General features: G+C 46.0%; 1 protein-coding gene across 19 annotated transcripts in view; it reads left to right on the top strand.

Moving 5' to 3' along the window:
• The window catches only part of FNBP1 (formin binding protein 1), a 114,111-nt gene that overhangs the window by 22,057 nt on the left and 70,265 nt on the right, over window positions 1–21,789 (top strand). For all 19 annotated transcript variants that reach the window (XM_024562053.3, XM_045196682.2, XM_024562045.3 and 16 more), the window contains exon 2: window positions 19,317–19,432. In XM_024562053.3, coding sequence (XP_024417821.3) covers window positions 19,317–19,432 — 116 coding nt within the window. The remainder of the gene's footprint in view (window positions 1–19,316; window positions 19,433–21,789) is intronic.

Genomic DNA, 21,789 nt, shown 5'->3' with positions numbered 1-21,789 from the left:
TGTGTCAAATTACAAAATTGATATTCTGAAATGTTTTCTTAAATCACTCCATGGATGTATCTTTCATCTAAAATCTCCATTGAGCCCATGAAGCCTTTTTATGAAAGCAGAACACTCTAGTTGTCAGTTTCAGCCCAAAATTTCAATTTGGCTGGCTTGTGTTGGCTTTTGTCTGGGGAATAATGCAACTATTGGATTGTCCTCTCTTTTTTTTGATGTATTGTTTTACTATTTCTAGCTAATAGAAGATGATCCTTACTTGTTTGAAAGAAAGTCCCCACTTCTGGTTTTCAGGGACAGAATTTCCAGAGTTTGTAGAAATTCTGCTGGTACAGTTTAGCTACATTAGATTCCTTTTCCCTCAGCTTTGAGATACAACTGGTGTATGTAACATTGTATAGGTTTAAGGTATACAATGTGTTGGTTTGATACTCTCACGTATGGAAACATGATTACCAGCCAGCCAGCACCTCCATTGTGTCACATACTCACCACTTCCTTTTTGTGGTGAGAACGTTTAAGATCTCTCTTGGCAACCTGCAAGTGTATGATACAGTATTATTATTTATAATCACTAGACTGCTCATTCGATCCCCAGAACTTACTCATCTTCTAACTGGACGTTTGTGCCCTTTGACTAACATCTGCCCATGACATCCCTACCCTCTTACCCCCGGTTACCCCCAGTCCCTGGTAACCAGCCTTCTGCTCTGTGTTTCTCTGAGCTTGGCGTTCGTAGATTTTACACGGAAGTGATATTATACAGTACTTGTCTCTGTCTGACTCACCTCACTTAGCATAATGCCCTCAAGGTCCAACCACGTTGTCACAAATGGCTGCATTTCCTTCTTTCTCGTGGCTGAATAATATTCCTCTGGGTGTGTGTGTGTGTGTGTGTGTGTGTGTGTGTGTGTGTGTGTGTGTGTGTGTGTATCGCGTCTTCTTTATCCACGTGTTCTAATTCTTTAGTAATGGTAAGTAACTGTATGTAAAAGTGGGCTCTTCTGACTGCACTTAAAATAATCCAGGTATTCCCTCTATGCCAGCGAAAAACAAAATTTTGAGATAGTGAAAATGGCAGCAAACCTTAGGAATTCTCTTTCCTTTCTGCACTAATGTTTGATTAGCCATGTGTAAGATATAACTTGAATTTTCTCAAAACTATAAGTATGTTCTTAAGTTTAAGAAATTTCTCACTAACACTGATTCTCTGGGTATTTTTTAAATAGTGCATTTGCCAAGGTATTCATTCCTTCTGTTGTGTCCTGGGGAATACAGGGGCGAGCCCAGAGGATCTGCCCTCATTGGGCTTCTAATCAAACCCAGATAAATGTGGATTTACACTCTGGGCAATGCCCCAGAAGAAAGGCACCTAAGAATGGTATGAGACCATGGACTGAGGAGCCAGCTACGTGCTGGGGATTCCAAGAGGCTTCCCCAGAGAAGTGAATGTTGTCTTGGTCGTGCATGGTGCCTTCATAAACACTCCCTGAAAAAATTACACGGCACGCCTACAATGGACCGCACATTAAATTGTTCGTAATTCTTAAACAAAGGCTCCGTGTCCTTTTTGCTCATTAGCATTTCTTATAAATGCCTGAGAGTGATGAGAGAACCATCCAAGAAAAAGTCTTCTTAACTTATGGAAGTCCTGGCTTTTCTGTGGAGTCCGCATGTTTCTTTATTTTAATTTTTTGTCATTTTTATAAGATTTTATTTATTTATGTTTAGAGCAAGGGGAGGGAGGGAGAGAGAGAAACATCAACTGGTTGCCTCTTGCACGCCCCCAACCAGGGGCCTGGCCCACAACCCAGGTGTGTGCCCTGCCCGGGGTTTGAACTGTCAGCCCTTCAGTCCACAGGTCCGCGCTCAATCCACTGAGCTATGGCAGGCAGGGCAGGCTTGGTTTGTTTTTAAAGCATTAGTGTGTTGGTTATTATTAGTTTTAGTGTCTTGGTTATATTACCATTTGCCCACAAGAAATTTGTAAATCAGAAACAGGATCTCAAAACATTGAAAGATAAAGCTAGAAATAATTCCAACCACGCAGAAAATAGAGCCAAACATGGTGGGTTTTCCTTGAAATAGCTATCCATGTTTATTTTTAAAACCCGAATAGCTGTTAGTTATTAGGAGAACTGATTACCCGTGTATAATGAATGAAAAGAAAACGCTTGTGCTAGGATTATAGGTGTCTAAACATTTAGCTGTCTCACAGTCTTTGGTGACAGCTTAGGGAAGGCGGCTGTGCACCAGAACTTTTTCTTTTTGGCAGTCCATCCCATGGATTTGAGAGCTCCTAATGGTATGATTGGAAGTTTAAAAAATTATCCTCTTACCTATGTAAAATCTCGTTATTTCTCCCTAAAGAAATGAGAATGGGGTCCTTTTCTGTTCGCAGCTGCATCCCAGCCCGTTGCAGAAAGGCCGGCAGGCGTTATCCTGAGATCCAGGGCAATAAACTGCACGCGCGAACTAAGCTGACTGGGATCATGGGCCAGAAGGAATTAAACAGCAGAAGAAAAGTGCAGTGAGGGTCGCAGAAGCTTCCATTGACTCATTCTTTCATTCGGCAAATATTTAGAGAAGGGCACCCAGTGGGATGTGCCGCTCTGGTCTTGACCGCTGGTGCAGGACGTGGTGAGTCAGACACCGCGAGGTTGTGCTGAGCACAAGAGGCAGCGAGCATCAGGACTCCCGGTGAGGGTGCGCAGTGCACCTTTGGTCAGTGGATTAGTACGCAGGTGGCAGCGCTTGGCAGGAGGGTTAGAAATTCAGAGGAAAAGACAGTTGAAAATGAATCCCGGAGTTCTACGTAATGCCACATGTCCGTAGAGATGGTTTTCCTGCTTAGAAGGAAACGTGAATACAGTCAGGGAAAGGTAAAGTTACTTCCAGAATAGACATTTCCTTATGTGTTTTCCTCAGGTGCCTTTAAAATAATAACTCATTAAATACAATTAGTTAAATTATACTATATTGATAATCAAAAAATACTCACTGAAGGAAATTTGAAGCCCACGGAGAAATATGAAATACCCGCCGAAGTCCTCATAGTTCTCACCTCCGAGGGAACCATACATACATTTTTATGTCTGTGCACCATAATATATAGAAAAATTGAAATCAAACAAACTAGGAAAATCATTTATACCAAATATGAGTTAAACCTTAATGTATGGACAACTTATGCAAAAGAATAAGAAAAATGTAAAGTTTCTCAGAGATAAATGAATAAATACAGGGTGGGGCAAAGATAGATTTACAGTTTGCATGGGAAAATAAAAAAATAATAATAATACAAGAATAAAGCATTCATGTACTCACAACTGTAAACTTATTTTGCCAAAGAGAACAATTATATTCGAAAGGTTAATGAACATGTATAAAAAGGGTAACTTAATGAATAATCAAAGCATGCGTAACAGCGATTTGCTTACCAAATAACAAAGCTTTCTACTTCCTCTTCCCTTCCCCCAGCTCCTCCTCCCTCTCCCTGTCTCCTCCCTCCCCGCTTCCTTTTCATCTTTTCTTTTTCTTTCTTTCTTTTCTTTTTTTTTTTTGGTTTGTTTGTTTTGCAATCCACAATATTCAGTCCTGGCCAGGGTTCTGTAAGATAGGGACCCTGTACTCTGTCGGTGGGTATGATGTTGGTTCACCTTTTCTGGGAAAGACGCAGGCAGCAGGCAAGGCTGGCTTTCCGCCAGGATGCCTCTGCACAGCTGGCCTCTGTTCCGATTGGATGGGGAGTATGTTGGTAATTGGTTGTTACATATTTTGACCGTCACTGTTGCTAATAGGTATCAATGGGCTTTAAAATGTCCCTTTTCAGAGACCTAGTAGTTCTCATGGGAACATAAACTAAATTAATCTCTCTGGAATTTCTTTATAGCTTTGTAAAGACCTACTAGTATGTTAGCTCCATGAAAATTGAGACTGTATGTCTTCTATTTGCTATGTCCTCTGTTTCTAGCATAATGTTTGATGCATAGTAGCTGCTCAGTAAAACGCTGGTGGATGAATGAATAGATGGGTGTGATTCTGACTTGATGACTATGATTTTGGCTTAGAGTAGAAGCACGACATATGCTGCGTAATGTAATATGTGTGTTCTCTTAATCTTCACAACCACTTTATTTGGGGGGAATTATCTATTATATTACTGCAGTAATATGTAAAAAATGCTTTTCGCTTTTAGACAATAATGTGCTGGATTTTTAAAAGAGTTGTTTTCCCTCCCAAGTGTGAAGTCTCTTTTTGCAATCAATCATCAGTTCATACTTGGGTGTTAATGATGCCCATTCTCTGAAGAACATTTTATATTTTTAATGGGAACAAAACAAGAAATATATCAATTGAGAAAAAAGTAATAGTTCAATACTATATGTAATAAATTTTTCTATTGACTTTTTTATCTCATAAATGTTTTACCTTCATTTTTGATCTCTAGTTGGCAGAGGTTCAAGTGATGATGTTAAGTTTCTCTTGTACTGAGATTTTCGCATTAATCCAGATGTGAACCCTTAAATATTAATTCCGATGTTACGGCAGTACGCGTGCAGACATGTAGCACAGAATGACGGTGCCTACACACTTACCACAGCGAAATGAGCACCCGTGCGCAGTCCACCCAGGGAAAGAGCTAGAACATTACTCTGCTCCCTTCCTGATCGCCCCACCCTAATGGACTATTATCTAGAATTTTGTATGAAAAAATATTCTTGCCCCGGCCGATGGTTTAGGTGTTTGGGGCATTGCCCCAAACACCAAAAGCTTACGGGTTTGATCCCCAGTAGGTGCCCGTATGGGAGGCAACCGATCAATTTTTCCCTCGCATTGATGTTTCTCTCTCTCTCTCGCTTCCTCTCTCTCTAAAATCAATACACATATCCTCAGGTAAGGATCTAAATATGTATATTCTTTTGTTTTTCAGCACTGACGAATGCATCAGTAAATAAAATATGTTGTTTAGTTTTGCCTGTTTGGGGATTTTACATGCATGGCATCAGACGGACAGTTTTTCCTGCATGTCGTGACTCCGAATCTTGCTGCTCTGCCTGCCTCTTGGTGCATGAGTGTACGGTCCGGTAGAGCAGGGGTCCCCAACCCCCAGGCCCTGGCCTTACGGTCCGTGGCCTGTTAGGAACCTGGCCACACAGCAGGAGGTGAGCAGTGGGCGAGGGAGCTAACCTGCCCCTGGTGACTAAAAGGTTGGGGACCGCTGCGGTAGAGGCGTTGCTGGGTCTTACAGGGGTACAGCCACCCTTACTAGCTAAAACCAACCTGCGTTCCACAGTCCCCGCAGTGGGTAGTGGCCCCGCTGCGGCACAGCCTCGGTGCTGTGTCACTACGTTTAGGCCAGGCTGCTGGGTGTGAGGCAGGATCTCGTTTTTATATGCACTTCCCCGATTACTAATAAGGATAAATGACTTCATGTTTAAAACTCTTATTATTTTTGCCCCTTTTCCTGTTGGGTTATTTTTTAAAAGAAAATCGATATAGTCCTCATCACAAGAAAAACAATTTTCTGTGTAACAATGATGGATATTAAATAGACTGCATGTGATTTTGTTGCAATATATACAAATATCAAGTTGTTACGTTGTACACCTGGAACTAACACAAGGTTCTGTTACACTTCAATTTAAAAAAGGAAATTACTGTCTAGATACTAATCTTTTGTCGATCACGTGCGTTACTGGCATCTTCTCCCAGTTTGCCCTTGATTGTTTCCCAGCCCCTGTGGTATCTGTTCATAAACTGAGTTTTTCGTTTTTATATAGCCAAGCTTATCAGTTTCTTTCTTTATAGTGTATGGGGCTTTTTTGTGCGTCTTTAAAAATTTTGTGCATCTGACACTCTCCTACATTATCTCCTGGAAGTTTTACAGTCTTGCTTTTTACATGGAGGCCTTTAGTCTCCCTGGAATTAGTTTCTGACTATTGTGAGACATAGAGATTTGAGTTCATCTTATCCAGTGGTGTACAGTCATCCCAGCCTGTCTTATGGAAAGGCCTGCTCTTTCCCCTTTGGCGTGCGATGGTGACAGGGCTGGCCCTGACGACAGTAACACCCGCCGAGCGCAAACACCCGCCGAGCGCTTGCCGTGTGCCAAGCAGTGTTCTGTGCGTGAGATGCGTGAGAGAGCTCTTTAATTCTCATAGTAATTCTCATAGTAACCCTACAAGCAGACCCTGCTTTTACCCCCATTTTAGGTACGAAGGTACAGAGGCAGAGAGGTTAAGTAACTTGCTCCCTGAGACAGAGCGGGGATGTCCAAGGGCCAGAGTTCAAAGAGCCAGTTATGTTAGCTCCAGACCCCAGGTCCTCGGCCATTAGAGTCTATTTTTTTTCTCTACGGCTACCTCTTTTCTATACTGAGAGGCTTTTTTTTTTTTTTTTTTTTGCAGGGCCCTGTTCCTGGTCTTTTCTGTCCTTTGCATTTACCCATTTTTCTGTTTCTGGCCAATATTATACAACCTCTTAATTAGCTTTATAGTAAGTCAATACCTGGTGTGGTATGTACCCCACCCGCCTGTTCTTCTGCAGTAGTGTTTTGAGCTTTGCAGCTCCATTTAAACCTTTAACTTATGCTCTCCAGAAACCCTTGTTGGGATTCTCGTTGGCTCTGCGCTGAGTCTGTAGACAATCTGGGGGAGCACTGCTATGGCGTGCTCACAATATGTAGCCTTCCAACCGTGAGCACGGGTACTCTCCGTTTATTCTGGCTTTCTTCATTTTCTTTTTTTTTTCCTTTTTTAAAAATTGTTGTTGAAGTACAGTTGTCTCCATTCTCCCGCCACCACTTTCCTCCACGGCACCCAGCCCCACCTCCCTTCATTGTCTTTCAATAAAATTTCACGATCTTTCCCATGACAGACTTACACATCATTTATTACATTTATTTCTGTCTACTTGCAATTTTTCATGCTATTGTATGTGACATTGTTTCTAGAAATCAACATTCTGCTTGTTGCTAGTGGATAGAGAAGCAATTGCATTCCACATGTTGATTTTATATTTAGCAATCACATTAAACTTTTAATTCTAATAATTTTTCAGTGGGTTCTTTTGTCCGTTACAAAGTAAATCATGCCATCTGTGAATAATGAGGTTTTTTCCTTGCTTTCCAGTCCTTATACCTTTTGTTTTTCCTATCTTGTTAAGCAACTAATTTCCCAAAATGTTTCCACAATTTATTTATAAATAGAATCGGGCGAGGTTTGTCACCAGATGAGTTAAGGAAAAACTGCTGGCTTTTGGGAACTGGTTGACTTTGGATCTGCAAACAGGAGACTGTTGACTGAATGGGGTGGCTCCTCTCCGGGCGTCTATCCGAATGAATCAGTTTAATGCTGTCTGTGTATCTGGTCGCCCTTCCTTTAGAGGCTCTTCTATCATTTTAATTCCTTTTCTGCGAATGTCAGTTCCAAGACATCCACTGTTTTTGGAATGCCAAAGTAAAATAAATTATTTCACAATATTGCCGGGGTTGCTAATAAAATCTTGCAATTTTGCCCTGGCTGATGTGGCTCGGTGGATTGGGCACCGTCCTGCGAACCTAAAGGTCACCATCTTGTTTCCCAGTCAGGGCACGTGCCTGGGTGGCAGGCTGGGTCCCTGGTTGGGGGCAGGCGAGGGGCAGCCGATCATGCATCTCTCACACATGGATGTTCCCCTCTCTTTCTCCCTCTTTTTCCCTGTCTCTAAAAAAGTAAACGAACAAAATCTTCTTAAAAACTCTTGCAATTTTATCATGCTTATGTACATTGTTATTTGAACCAGTTGCAGGTAGGGGAAGACTATTTCCCCATTTTTCAGATGAGGAAACTGAGGCTTAACAGCGAAAGAATCTTGCCCCAAGTAACGTGAGTTGTAGCTCTTTGAGTCAGAATTTGACCCCGGGCATCCTGGTTCCAAATCCAAAGCTTATACTTCATTACACAAACGTTATATGCTGTTGCTTAGGAAAGTTTGGAAAGATGAAGACGACAACGTCTGCTGGGCGTGGCTTATCCGCCTTGCTGGAAGAAAATATCAGTCCATCGGAATTCTGATTTATCTCAAAAATTAGGTTTCTCTTCTTAAGTGAAATTGTGGGCCTCATGTAGTTAAAAAAAAAAGATCTCTTCAGAATCACAGATTAGGGTATATCCCTGAACCTCATTAAAGAATTTAAAAATGCAGGCTGTGAGCCACAAAGGGGCTGGGAGAGAAGGGAGGATGGATTGTGTTGGTTGGCAGACTCTCGCCACCAGCTCTGAGCTCATCAGTCTTCAGAGATCCTGGCCATTCTCCCCTCCCACCTTCTGTCCTCGCTCCTCCCGATTCTCCTGCCGGCTTCACTTACTCTTACCGTTCGGGCTTAAACGTCACATCCCCCCAGAGCCCTTCCCTAGGTGCACAGTGAGGCCGGGCCCCACACCCTTGTGTTCCCCTTGCCCCGTTCTCCACCGTAATATAATCCCAGTGTCTGGCACAGAGCTTGGCTGAATTACTGCAACTTACCGGAAAGAGACAGGGTGAATGGGTTAGACTGAAAGTGACACAAGACACAAAGAGAAGTGGCTTAAATGAGGAAGACACATGTAGGGTCTGGCACAAAGAACACCTTCTTCATTACCAAAACTTTTATTGCAAAATCGTAAGCATGTCATTCTATAACACAGTGGAATCACACTCAAGCACACCGTGGGACATTTCAGGTGACATGTTGTGTTGGGAACCACCCTGCCTGGTTTCAGAGGCTGTAACCCCCCATGGTTAAGGCTGAGTCAGAGTTGGGACCATAAGCCACTAAGGAGACAAAGCCTATCTCCCTGGCAGAAGTGCCACCTCTGCCCACTTCACCCTGCTTGGCCCTGAGCTTGGCCAGTTAGCCAATGACAGGTAAGAATCCTCAAGGGAGGATCAACCTAAGACAGGCTCTGGTCACCAGGGATAAGCTCGCAGGGAAGGACTCGGGGGGCTGTGGCAAAAGGGGGTGATGGACCCTCGCCCCTCGGCTTTGAAACAGCCTGAGTCCTCATTCTGTCTGCAAGAAGTCTCCTAATCTCTTGGCTTCTTTACTTCCCTGTCTGATTTGAGCCTGAAGCGATAACAGAGGGCAGTGCAAGTCTTATGTTGGGAGGGGCGGATTCCCTGGGGAATCAGGCCTAAGGAAAATACTACATTCCTGTGAAACCTACTTAATCTGTACCCTCAGTTTAAAAGATAAGGGTCCAGACCTGAGAGGAGTCTGGCGCCTAAAGTTTTATGGCCCTCTGGCTGATTGGCTGTAGCTCAGACTAAGCCCTCAGAGTTCTCTGTAAATCATGTGTTGTTTAACCCTTACTGGCTGACAATGATTGATGAGCTTTATCCCTATTCCTATGCGAATGAACCTAATAAAAGCCCCTGGAGAGAGAGGCTCTGGGCCCTTCTCCTTTGAGAGATTGGCCACCTTTCCTCCCCAAGCAGATCATGTCTTGGTAGTCTTTTTCTTTATCCGTGGCCGACGGGGGGGGGGGGGGGGGGGGGGCTGCGTTAAAGGCCCCCGACAATGTTGGGATGAAAATGATACATTGTTGCACCCATGTCACGACCCTCCCGACCACACTCGAGCAGGCGTTACCTCTGTGGGACCCTGTAGTGCCTCCCATGTCAGGGAGTCCCGACGCAGGGAGATTCCAGGACAGCTGTCGAAGTTCAGTGATTTCGTCAAAGCGCCAGTTCCTTTCCACCCTGTTTCCTCGGTTCCCAGCATCCCTGGCAGCCACGAGCACGTCCAGTCAGGAAGAGGAGGCGTTTAGAAGGGAGGGTAACCTCTCTCCAAAGCCACCCTCAGATACCCCAGACATCTGGTTAGCCATGTGCTCGCTGCAGGGGGGGTGGGAAAGGTGACCTTGTCAGAGCAGAGGTGCTGGGCCCACGGGACGGGTGGCGGGCGGCTGGTGGACTCTCCGCCAAGGCCTTCTGTTCCAACCGACACCTTATAAAACCAGGGCCTGCAAGAACAGGCCAGCCTCCCAGAGACTGGCATCGACCAGTGGAAAGCTCACAGGCACGCCCATTCTGAACGCCCAGACTGATGTTGTCTTAGTTCCTGCTTTATCTTCATCCCTGCAGACTGGTGTGTTTTCCCTGCTTGGCCATGCACGGTTCCAGAGTCCCTTATTGGTCCAGTCTCACCTGTCATGTAGGTCCTTTGGGCCAGATGCCCAGCTGTGGTAGTGGGGTTGAGAGTTGGGATCCCTTGTCTTCAAAGGGGACAATACCTATGTGTCTGCTTATCCCTCTTTCCTTAAAATTGTAAGCGCATTAATTGCTAAGTGTTTGGAAAATCTTTTCTATCACCAATGGGTTTAAAAAAATATTTTTTTCTATGATATTTCTGTAATATTTTGTACCCCGTCCCCAACACACTCACACACATACCTGGAATTACAGAGTTTAGAAACAAGTCAGCTCTTTAAAATCTGGCTTTTTCTCATTAAAAATTTAGCCTCTACACTTTGTTCTTCTTTAAGTCCTTGGATTGCCTTCAAAGTCCCTCCTGGTATTTAGAGTGTGGTTTTCCCCTGGCTCCCTCTCTGTTCTTCTGCCCTTGGCTTGGTCTTGAACTCATTTCCTGAGGGAGACAATCACCTGCTGGGATCAGCATAGGGTGTTCGAGAGGCCAAGGTTAGTTCTCCAGGGTCGAAAGGGATGCGGGACAGCTGGAGCCGGGGAAGGTGACCGAACTCTTGAATCTGCTGACAGAGCAGGCTCAGGAAGGAGACCGGTTCATATCCAGCCAGCCATGCTTGTCCAGGCCCATGCACAGACACCGGGAGCTGAGGGAGAAGGTTCCATTCCAGGTCGAAGGCAGACGCTAACGACGGTGCAGGTTTGCTTGAAAAGACCCTCGTGCTACAATCACAACCTGACCGAGCTCCTCCCGTGCTGTGTCACTGGGAGGCAGGGCTTCTTGTTCTGATGAAGAGCAAGATTTTCCTCCTGTGACTAGTTTCTGTCTTTCCTGAGCCTTGACCCGGCTCCACAGTGACGGGTTAGACAAGCCTTCCGAACCTGGTTTGTGCAGGCCTCGTCATTCTTCCATCTTTTCCTCTTCTGTTTAGGGTATTTGACAATGCCCCTTTGGAGGAGGAATCTTTAAGATCATTTTTAAAATTAGTGGGTTTTTAAAAAATTATTTATTGATCTGAGAGAGAGAGAGAGAGAGACATGTTCCACCCATCCACACATCCACCAGTTGACTTATGCATGTTCCCTGACTGGGGATTGAACCCGCAACCTTGGCGCATCTGGACTGCACTCCAACCAAGTGAGCTACTCGGCTGGGGCAGTGGGTTTTTAATTTTTTTAATGAAGAGAAAGTAAGCACTCTTTAAAATGTTTTTCCTTAAAACACTTCTTCTTGATCTTGTGCACTCAGCATATTTGGGGCAGTTACGGACGCTCGTTACTTCCACGGTGTCCAGGGGCGCAGAGAGGGGAACTGAGAGTGAGGGAGGCCTTCTGAGAATGTTGAAGTGGGCCCGACGCTCATGGCTGCTTCTCCAAGGAGGACATGCCGTAGCCATTCCCGCTCCCAGTCTCATCCACGCAGACTTCAGTACACTCAGACTCTGGCTGTTCCTCGAGTTGTGTGTCTTACCCTCTGTTTTCATTTTTGGATGTGATGGGAAACCGCATCCCAGGGGCGGAGGGCATGCCTGCCCCCAGCCCCGCCACGGCCACTCCCTGCGTCCTGCCTTTTGTTGCGATCCAACCTCAGCCGTCTTATTGCCCTTTTAGACAATATGATTATTGTGACAACACTATGAGAATGCAGCTGTTTATATTCTGTGGACCTCTTCACAGTCTTTTCTTCCCTGACCTTCGTTCCCTATGCTGTTGGCTTTTTTTCAGGCTTTGTTTTGTTTTAAACGCATCTGTACATTTTCACCCTGGGTTTGCTTACATTCTTACCTCCTGTGTGGAGAACGCAGTTCTGGGAAGAGTTGTGAACACAGAGCGAGTCCTTGGTATGTTCACTGTTACAACAGAAACAGACCCAGCTGGATTGTGGCTAGACGCAGCGGCCGTGCCTCCGTCTGCACCTGTTCCTGTGGCGGGTTGCGTGTAGACTACACTTGAAAGAGGTTCTGAATGCTGGAAAACCTTCTTTGCCTGTGTTTCTCTTTCTAATAAAACCATCGTATTAACGCCAACCATGACCTGGGAGGTTGGAGCCGCTGTTCTGTCAATTGTGCCAGGGGCTCCGGGTTTAGGTGGCATGGTCGTCCCAGGGAGCGTGTCACCCTGACTACGAACCCCTTTCAGAAACAGCAGATGAACGTAGAATATGACTTTACAGGATCTGCATCTACTTGTTTTTCATCTTAATTTAAATCTTACTTAATTTATTTATTAAAACTTTTCCATTGTTGACACTATTACAGATGTCTGCCATTGCCCCACCCCCCGCCCCCCCCCCTTTGCCCACCTCCACCCAGCCCCTGCCCCAGCCTGCATCTACTTGTACCGTCAAAACAGGAGGCGTCTGTGCTCCTGGAAAGAAACCCTTTAATTCTTCCTTTTATACTTTCTCCGTTCTCTCTGTGGGCAAACAGGGCAGTCGCTTTGGGTAACTGTTTGCCCACACTTCAAGGTTTGACACTTTTATGTTGAAACTATGTATGTGGGTATTTCTGCTTTTAACTCTGTATGAGAAAGATTCTTACTTTGACCATGGACATTAAAGTTTTTGTTAAAAAATTGAGAACTAGGATTTTAGGTGGTATTTGTGATGATGTATTTTTGTTTCTGAAGTTTTATAAACCTTTTTTTTGGTATTTGTATACACAGCCACTTTAATATTCAGGCCCAAATTGATTTTTTTAAACATTTTAAGTGGAGCTTTTGTTACATTTACTCTGGGTAAATCTATACCTTCTGACACTTTTCTCTCAAAGATAAGAGGAAGCTAATACCAGTCATATCATCCCAAGGGATTCTGTTTAAATAGAGCCATTTAAGGTCTGCTTCTCAAAGAGCAAGTCCTTAGAAAAGTGGATTTATCCAAAATAAAGAGTATCCTGAAACTGGTCTAGACCACACAGAGGGAAGTGGAGCTGATAGAAGGAAGAACCCCCCCTCCCCGGTGGGGACCCTCCCTGCTCAGAGGGAGGGTGTGCTGTGGAGGTGAGCTGGACCAGTTCTCTGCCTCTGAGCCATTTACAGAGAGAGTATTGTAACTTTAGCAACTCAGCTTCTTACCAGACTGGCTTATTCCAGGGATTTTGAATTAGTGTCAGCTTAATCCACTTTTCAATTACAGGAAAAATTGACCTACACTTTGGAGGAAAATCCTCTTGTGGATAATCTGGGTCTCCTTATCTGAAGTAACTAACTAGCTTTTCTGAATGCAGTTCCTGTGTCAGCTCGTTTGCATAATTTGAATTAAAAAAATCAGATGTCAGATGATTTCCTGAAGAGCCAAGAATAATCATTCTGTCCTGAGCTAGAGAGACCAGCCTTCACTGTGGCTGACGGGTTTGTAATGTAGGAACCTGGAGGCAGAATTTGTTTTTGTTGAACTTCGTGGCTCTTTAGGAACTCCGATGAAGGTGTAATGACCTAAGCCGATGCCATAGTTCATACCCATTCTGGCTCAACCCGCAGTGCAGTGCCTAAAGGAGCTCGATCACCGAGTGGAACGTGAAACCAGACGTGGAAATCATTGTGAAACACAGCAGCGGTGTATTGACTAACACAATGCACTCGCCGCAATTGTCTCCTCAGCTCAATCAGCCTCTAGTAGCTGACAGCTGCTGGCGCAAACCTCTGGTTGGTTTGAACCCAGTGAGTGGTGATTGGTCGAGAGAGGCCTTTAGGGGGCTTCCTGGAGGGTACCTGTCAGCTTGTAACCAGCGGCTTGGAAACGTCCACTTGCCGTCCTCTTGGCAATTGTACAGTTAATTGTCGAGTCTATATATAGTGGGCCCTTATAAATTAAACATGATTTTCCATTAGGTCATCTATTCTCTGGCCTCCTCAATCTGTGGCAAAGTGCAGCTTTCAAACAGAAATTTCCCAGCCTGCCTCACAGGGTGGCGGTTCTTCGGGTGTGGTCCCCAGACCACCTGAGGTTCTGGAAGCTCCCTGCGGGAGTCCACCAGGTGAGAACTGGCTTCACAGTCTCATCGCCTTTTCCCCCCGTGCGCACGTCCGCAGCTGATGGTGATGGTGGCGGGTCAGCCTGCGGCCCCCTCAGCGTGGGTCAGGGCGCTGGCTCCAAGCGGCCGGTGGTTGCTGTGCCCGTCACCCTAGCTGTTAAAAAAGTCAGTTTTTATTTAGAAATGATCTTGATGAAATAGTAGAGATTATTACTTGTATTAAATCTCAACCACTCCTTTTTTTTTTATAGTGATTCAACTTAATCTTCCATTTTTCAGGCCAAAGAAAAATTATTATTTTTCATTTTATTTTTCCATGACAGTTGGCATTTTGTATTCGTTTTAACCCTCGGGTGTATCTTTTTAATAGTGTGTGTGACCAGAGGGGAGTGAGCCTGCAGCACTTGGCGCTTCCCAGATCCTTCGCCCACTGTGCTGCGAGCCGAACTAGCCCCCTTTTTCATGGGACACCATTTGTGCCTCAAAGAGAGGTGGACAGACAAACCCTCGAGAGTTTGGCAGACGTTCTCTCAAAAATGAGTGAAGGGAGCCTGTCCCTGCAAGAAAACTGCTCACGATACTTGTTGCCCATGATCGAGTTGTAGCTTTTCAGTGAAAACTGGAGTTTTGGCGAGTGCATATTTGCCACTGTGAGTTTGACAGCTTCCAAATAGTTTGACTCATCAGATAGGATGAGAGGAGTAGGGATATAAACAAATGTGATTTTTTTTAAATATTTCATAACGAAGTGTGCTGACACTTGGAAATCTGTAAACTGTACTTCGCTGTGTATAATGCGCACTTTTTAGCCCACATTTTTTTGAGGGGAAAATAAGAATGCACAGTACACCTGGGTGCAGTGATTACACACCATGGGTATAAGAATGGGTATGATACTCCTGTGTACAAGGCACACCAAAGTGGGCGCGCCTTACACACGGGAGCACATTATACACTGCAGAAGACGGTATATTAATGAAACAATATTGTATAAATGGCCGGTGCCTGTGTTTTACAGTCCACACAGGTAAAGGATTCAGAGCGCAAGGTAGCCCGATGCATTTCATTGTAACCAAGGATGAAAAATTCATTGCTGGGGTTTCAGATTGCACGTTGCAACTAGCCTCTGAGAAACCAACGTTGGTCGAGTTTTGATGTGGCATCAAGTGAGAATATCCACCCCTACCGCAGAAGGCTATTGATCTTCTCCTCTGTTTACTGACCACTTAGCTGTGTGAAGTGTTTTTCCGTGTACTTGCACCCGAGGGAGGGGTCACGACAGATTGGACACGGGAGCGCCCGTGAGCGCGCAGGTGTCTTCTGTTGAGCCAGACGTTGAAGAGGTTTGCAAACATGGGTCAATGCCACACTTCTCACTGGTTTTCCACTTTTTAGTGTTTAGTCGTGTTTTTGAAAGTAAGTTTTATTTACATTAACATGTAATGGATTTATTGTCTTTTAAAATGAATTTAAATTAAAAAAATCACTGTCTTTAATTTCTAATAGTGTAAATATTGACAGCTGCAACCCACGTAAACGAAAGCTTTTTGGGGTCCTTCATGATTTTTCACAGGGCGAAGGGGGGGGTCTTCTGAACCCCTGTCATGTGACATCAACCAGGAAGAGGGTGCACTCTGGGGACCGGCGCCCTCCCACAGTCGCAAAAGTTATTTTTTTAAGATGTGGAATTTTTTTTTTCCATTAAGTTTTCCACATTTTAGTCAAGAATGTAAGTGGGTTGATTAGTTTTTCATCTGTTTTGAATTTCCTTTCAGCTTCTGTCAAAAAAGTTCATGCAGCGGTGATGCACGCGGCCCCGCGGCGGGGGGAGGCCCCACCAGGCCCGCGCTCCCGCAGAGCCGGGCGCACGCACAGGCAGGCACTTGCCTATCTGGCCCGGGAGGCTTTGTCCTGCAGCTCCCCTCTCGTGTGGACCCTGTTGTTTCAGCAAGCGCTTTATTGCAGCTTGCAGAATGTTCTTGGGTACAGATAACTCTATTAAAACACATTGTTGGTTTGAGGCCAGCATTTTTAAGGTGAACTCAATTCAAATGTAGGTTTTTTAAAAAGGTTTTGGTATCCAAAGCTGATGCTTTATATTGCATACATTAGGGCTAAAAAAGAATTGCAAACTTAATGGAACAGGGAAAAATATAAAGTCAGCCCTGACCGGCCTGGCTCAGTGGGTTGGAACATCATCCTGCCAAGCAAAGGGTCGTGGGTTCGCTCCCAGGTCGGGGCACGTGCCTGGGTTATGGGCCAGGGCCCCAGTTGGGGGCGTGCGAGAGGCAACTGATACATGTTTCCCTCCCTCTCTTCTGCCCTCCTTCCCCCTTCTCTAAAAATAAATAAATAAAATCTTTAAAACAAGACAAGAGAGAGTTCGATTGTTAACAGGCAAGAGGGTTGAAAATAGCCAAGGCTTTAGAGAAGGTGGGAAATTATACAGAGAGGGGCTCTCAAATGGGGGTGTGTGGAAAAGAGTTTTTAAATAAATATGATCGCTGAAACTAAATCAACAAAGGTTTGCTGATTAGCAGAAAACTTTCAAGAAACCTGGCTCTGAAAAGCTGGGAATGATTTGGAATCCTTATAGTCTTCCGCCCATATCCTCAGAGAATACACCCCAGGACCCCGGTGGATGCCTGGGCCTGGGTGGTACCAAACTCTGTCTATGCTATGTTTTCTCCTACACATACTTGCCTGTGTTGATGCTTAATTTGTAAATTAGGCACCGTAAGAGAGTAACACAGGAAGAGAATAACACTCACTAGCAATAAAACGGAACAATCAATGACAAGTTGTAAAGAAAGTTGTGTAAACATGGTACCCCTCTCTCCCTCAAAATCTCTTGCTGTCCTGGACTCACCCTTCTTGGGACGATGCGAGATGACACAATGCCTGTGTGATGAGATGACAGGAGGTGGAATTTTCCATTTTAATATTTTCAGACGACGGTTGCCCGAGAATAACCGCAACCGGGGGAAAGGAAACTGCGTGCGAGGGGGACTACCACACTTGAATTATTTGTGTGCTCATCTTCTCGAGTGGTGTAAAGAGGCCCCCGGTCTTGTGTTTATGCTGTTCGTTTGCCTGACAACCCTTGTCTTCAGAGAGAACATAAATAAATAATCTCCCTGAGCAGTGACTCTTGAAATGGAATCTTGGAGTTTGTGGAATTATGGAGGAGCAAGAACCCATGAACACCTTAGATATTTGTCCCTTATTTTCATGAGAATATGAAAAATGATCAGATATAAAGACATTTTTCAGTGATTATTTTTAATGAGAAAAACATGCTAGTAAAATAAAACCTTAATTTCCCAGCTTGATCTCTCCAACTCTTCAGCGGGCCGGGGGCAGGAGCAAGGTGGAGGAAGTGCTTTTTCTTCAGAAGAGCGTTTCTCACGCTTGAGAAGAAGCGCTTTTTGACCTTGCCGCCTGCCCACTCCCACCCGAGCTGGGCTCACAGGAAGGTGACCTGATTTTACAGTTTGTGCTGCCTTGAATGGGAAATGGGATGAAAGCTCCCGGGCGGTGTGCACGTCGGAGATGCCAGAGTACAAGTCAAGCCTAAGGGTGACGCTGGGCGACTGCTGGCAGGTTGCTTGTGCCTGTGAGCGGGTGAAATGGCAGCTTCGTGTTTCTGTGTTGGATCTGGCGCGTGCCCGTCTCACTGGTCCTCACGATTGATGCGTGCCGTTAGGTAGGGTTATTTCTGTATCTGGCAGGCAAATACTAACACCTTGCGTTCTTAGGTGGCCTTTCCCTGGGAAGTCCCAGAGCTGGGGCCAGAACCCTCACCCCCTATTACTGTCACCCCTCGGAGGCAGCAAACTTCCCTTCTTTGCCTCATGGCAATTCCCTCTTCCCCGCGGTGGGTGTCGTGGTGTCGCGCCAGCCCCCTCTCTCTTCACTTCGTTAGCCCCTGCGGGGCTCTCCCTCCAGGCCGGGCCCCCTACACTGATGGACCCAGAGCCGAGCCGCCCCAGCCAGCCCTTGGCCTTCTCATCCCTGCCTGCTGCTCCCATCCATCAGCTCACTGGCCCCCCCTCCTTGAGCTCTGAACCCACAGATCTGTGTTTCCAGTGTTCTCCATGTCACTTCTCCCCCCACTGCTGCCCCTCCATCTATGTCGTCACAGGAAGCAGAAGCAGGAAGTCACCCTGGAACCCTCCCTCTCCTTCATCGGTTCCCAGCCTCCTCACCCAGCCAGTCCCTGGGACTCGGTTCTGTTAAGTGTCAGTAAAATCTTTCCTCTGCTCCCATTTTCCCTCATTCGAACGGGAACCGTCCCTGGCCTTCAGTCTTCCCGTCATTCTGAACATGTCTGTGGCTGTGCCACCCGCCTCGCGAGCCCTTCAGTGGCTCACTGGTGCCCACTGGGGAGCCAGACCTCGGCATTCGTGGCCTTGGGTAATCAGGCCGGGGCTTCGTCTGCTTTTATCACCCACCTCCACTCACTCCCTTGTACCCTACCCCACCCTATGCTCCAGCAGGACAAGGTCACCTGCTTCCTGGGCATCTCCCTAACTTTGCGTTGGCTGTTGCTGGATTCCCCCCGCCCCTTCCATTCTTCCAGACCAGGAACCTCAACACACGATGCAAACTGAGCTATATTTCTGTTCATTCTGTTTCCCTAGCTCCTAGCGCCATTCCCGGCCCATGGGCTTGACATGGTTGAATAAAGTACATGTGAGCTATTTTATGTATCTGTTTGAAGAAAGCAGTATTTTGTAACTCTTTCCATCCCATAGCCTGGCCCCAAATTTCAGTGAGCTGGTTTGAGTGATCAGTCAGAGACAACAGTTAAGGTGCTAATAGTGTGACTGAGTTAGTGGGGGGGGGGGGCGGGGGGGGGTCACCTCTCAGTTGTCAGCACCTGATGGAGATTTTCCTTTGTGCCAGGACATTAATCATATCCAAAGACATGTTTCTAACAGGGATAGAGAACATGAGCGGATGGGTCAGAGTTCAGAACCCAAGGCAGTTTTCCGGCCAAATTTGGTAATGTCGACTTACAGCCGCTGCACACAACAGCACCCGAGTATAATCATGGAAAAGACTGGAACTGCTCTGAGTAGCGATGTGTTGTTGAGAGAACTGCTCATTGAAATTCTCTTAATCACAGAGAAAGACAGTAAGCTCGCTCTCTCTCTCTCTCTCTTTGAACAGGATCAATTCGACAACTTAGAAAAACACACACAGTGGGGAATTGATATTCTTGAGAAATACATCAAATTTGTAAAGGAAAGGACAGAGATTGAACTCAGCTATGCAAAGCAACTCAGGTAAGTTGCCGTTGAGAAAGGTTATTTGTTCGTTACCTGCACAGTGGAGGTAAGGGTAATCGATGTTTTTATTTTATAGTAAACGTGTAATCCTTTAGATCCTTCTTTCTCCAGTACATGTAAGATAATATTTCAATAGTAATGATTGTTTTTAATATGGAAAAGTAATTTTCACAAAACTGTATACATAAAAACAAACTTATGCTTTTAAGCTCATTTTTTTTAAAAGAATGCTTTCTCAATTTTGGAGCAGCTGATTTTTTCAGAAAACTTTTTACTGAACTATAACTTACATAGAGAGAAGTGTGCAAACCCTGAGTGTATGTATGGCTCCGGAATTTTCCGAGTGAGCACACTCATGTCACCAGTACCCGGGTGAGGGGACAGAAAACTGCTGGCATCGGGGGACCCCTGACCCCTTCGAGTTCACCCCCTCCCCCCGGCGGCCGACCGCTCGGCAGGCTTCTCACGGCCCGGATTCCGCCCTGCCTGTCTGTGAGTCTTATGTGAACGTGCTCGTTTATCAGGCAGCAGCAGTCTTTGGCGTCACTGCTGCACGACGTTCGCGAGATTCTTTCATGCTGTCGACCGTGGTGGTAGCTGGTGTCTTCCACTGGTTTCGGAATTTCGGGATATGAGTGTGCCCCGGCCCGTCTGTTCCCCTGTCGCCAGGTGATTGCTTGTCTCCGATTTGGGGACGCAGTGTACACCCAGGAGTGGATCTGAGGGTCAGAGGCTTTGTGTGTGTTTAGTTAGAGTCGTCGGGGTCGAACGTTCTTCCAAAATGCTTCTGCGGTGCCTGCCCCCTCCGGCAGTGTGTGAGAGGTCCCGCGGGCAGCATTTGAAAAGCACTTTGGACCTCTTACATCTTTAATGTTGACATTATTCGAGAAACCCATGCTTTTATACAAAATGTTGAAAGGCTTTGGTAGAGCTAAGCTTGAGCTTGCAGTGGCATGCAAAGCCCTGAGTGCCTGCTTGTTGGGCTGAGGTGGTTGGTGCAGACTGTGGTGAGACTTGTTAAAGATCTACAGGTGACTTGGTTCGGAAGCATTTCTTTTTCACCCAAAGAGCATCTGCAGACGGGGTATGTCACGTGTCGTTGAAAGAATGCGGGTTCTTCCAGGGCTGGTGCGTAAACAAGCACCTAAGTGTTCTGTAGGGGGCGTTTCTATGGGGGACAAGTTTTGTTTCCACTGAGTAAATAAAACATGAAACGTATCGCTCCATGAAATACTTTTTATTTCTCGTGGATTCCAGATTGGTGTCTAGTGCCCTGCGTCCCCTTCAGCCTCATTAGTATTTCGAGGCTCTTAGAACCAAAAATAGGACTAGAGAATGAGCTGCTTCATGTTGACGATTTAAATGTTGCACCGTTCATCATAAAATGTTGTCTTCCACGTGAAAAGTGGTTAGGTACGGTTTCAGCCAAAATAAGGTCTCACCTGTTGGATTTATCTCTGTTCGTTGTCTGTCTTCTTTTTCTATCACCTGCGCTCCTCTTGGCTGGTGCCTTCGTCCACCACCCGCTCCTGCTTTGGGGGGTTGTTCTTAGGTGTCATTAAGCTGGTTCTTACAGTTTCTGCAGCAGTCTGTGCCATGTGGGGAGTGCTTTCTCATCACCCCCCCACCCCCGTGCACCGGCTCCCTGCCCTTTCCCCTCACCCTGGGTGAGGGAACCGAGGACTCAGGTCACAAAATGGGAGGCTATTGGAGAAGAACGGCCTCGTGCCCCGTCCACCATTATACCCCGCTGCGGATCACACGTTTCCAAACTTGAAAGGGCGTGTCGGTGTGACCGCCACGCTGTTAATCTCTGGGGAAGTGCTCTTCCTGACCTTTAAACATTGACGTTTGTTTCATTACACCCCCAGAAATACCTGAATTTGAGCTGTTGGGAGAAGTTGATAGGAAAAGATGAGTAATTGAATAAGTGCCCTCCAAATGATTCCTGATTGGTCGGGTGAGTCTTCTCGCCTTTGACACTGAGGTCACAGCTGGACCCCTCATGCCGCAGCGTCATGCTGTGGGCCCTTCGTGGGCTTGCTCTCCCACTTTCCTGAGTGGCTCTTGCACAGTGTCCTTTGCATCCGTCTCCAACACCCCCATTCTACCCTCGGCAACCACTTACTCCCCTTCATTGGGAAAATGGAAGAAGTCAGGAGAAGCTGCCCTCAGACACACACTCCAGCTACCACCTGCCAGCACGTCCCCAGGTCTCTGCCCGCCCCCACCCCCCATGCTCCTGAGCAAACCCAGGCCCCCTTCTCTTGCACTAGGGCTCACCTGCTCTAAGACTCCAGAACTCTGCCCCCGGCTTCTCTCTTCCCCCCATGTCAGTTCTCCATTCTCTCCTG

The sequence above is a fragment of the Desmodus rotundus genome, unplaced genomic scaffold (genome assembly GCF_022682495.2).
Source record: "Desmodus rotundus isolate HL8 unplaced genomic scaffold, HLdesRot8A.1 manual_scaffold_161, whole genome shotgun sequence".
Taxonomy (NCBI): Eukaryota; Metazoa; Chordata; class Mammalia; order Chiroptera; family Phyllostomidae; genus Desmodus; species Desmodus rotundus.
Note: the sequence above shows the minus strand (reverse complement) of the source record. Positions and strands in the feature narration are given on the sequence as shown.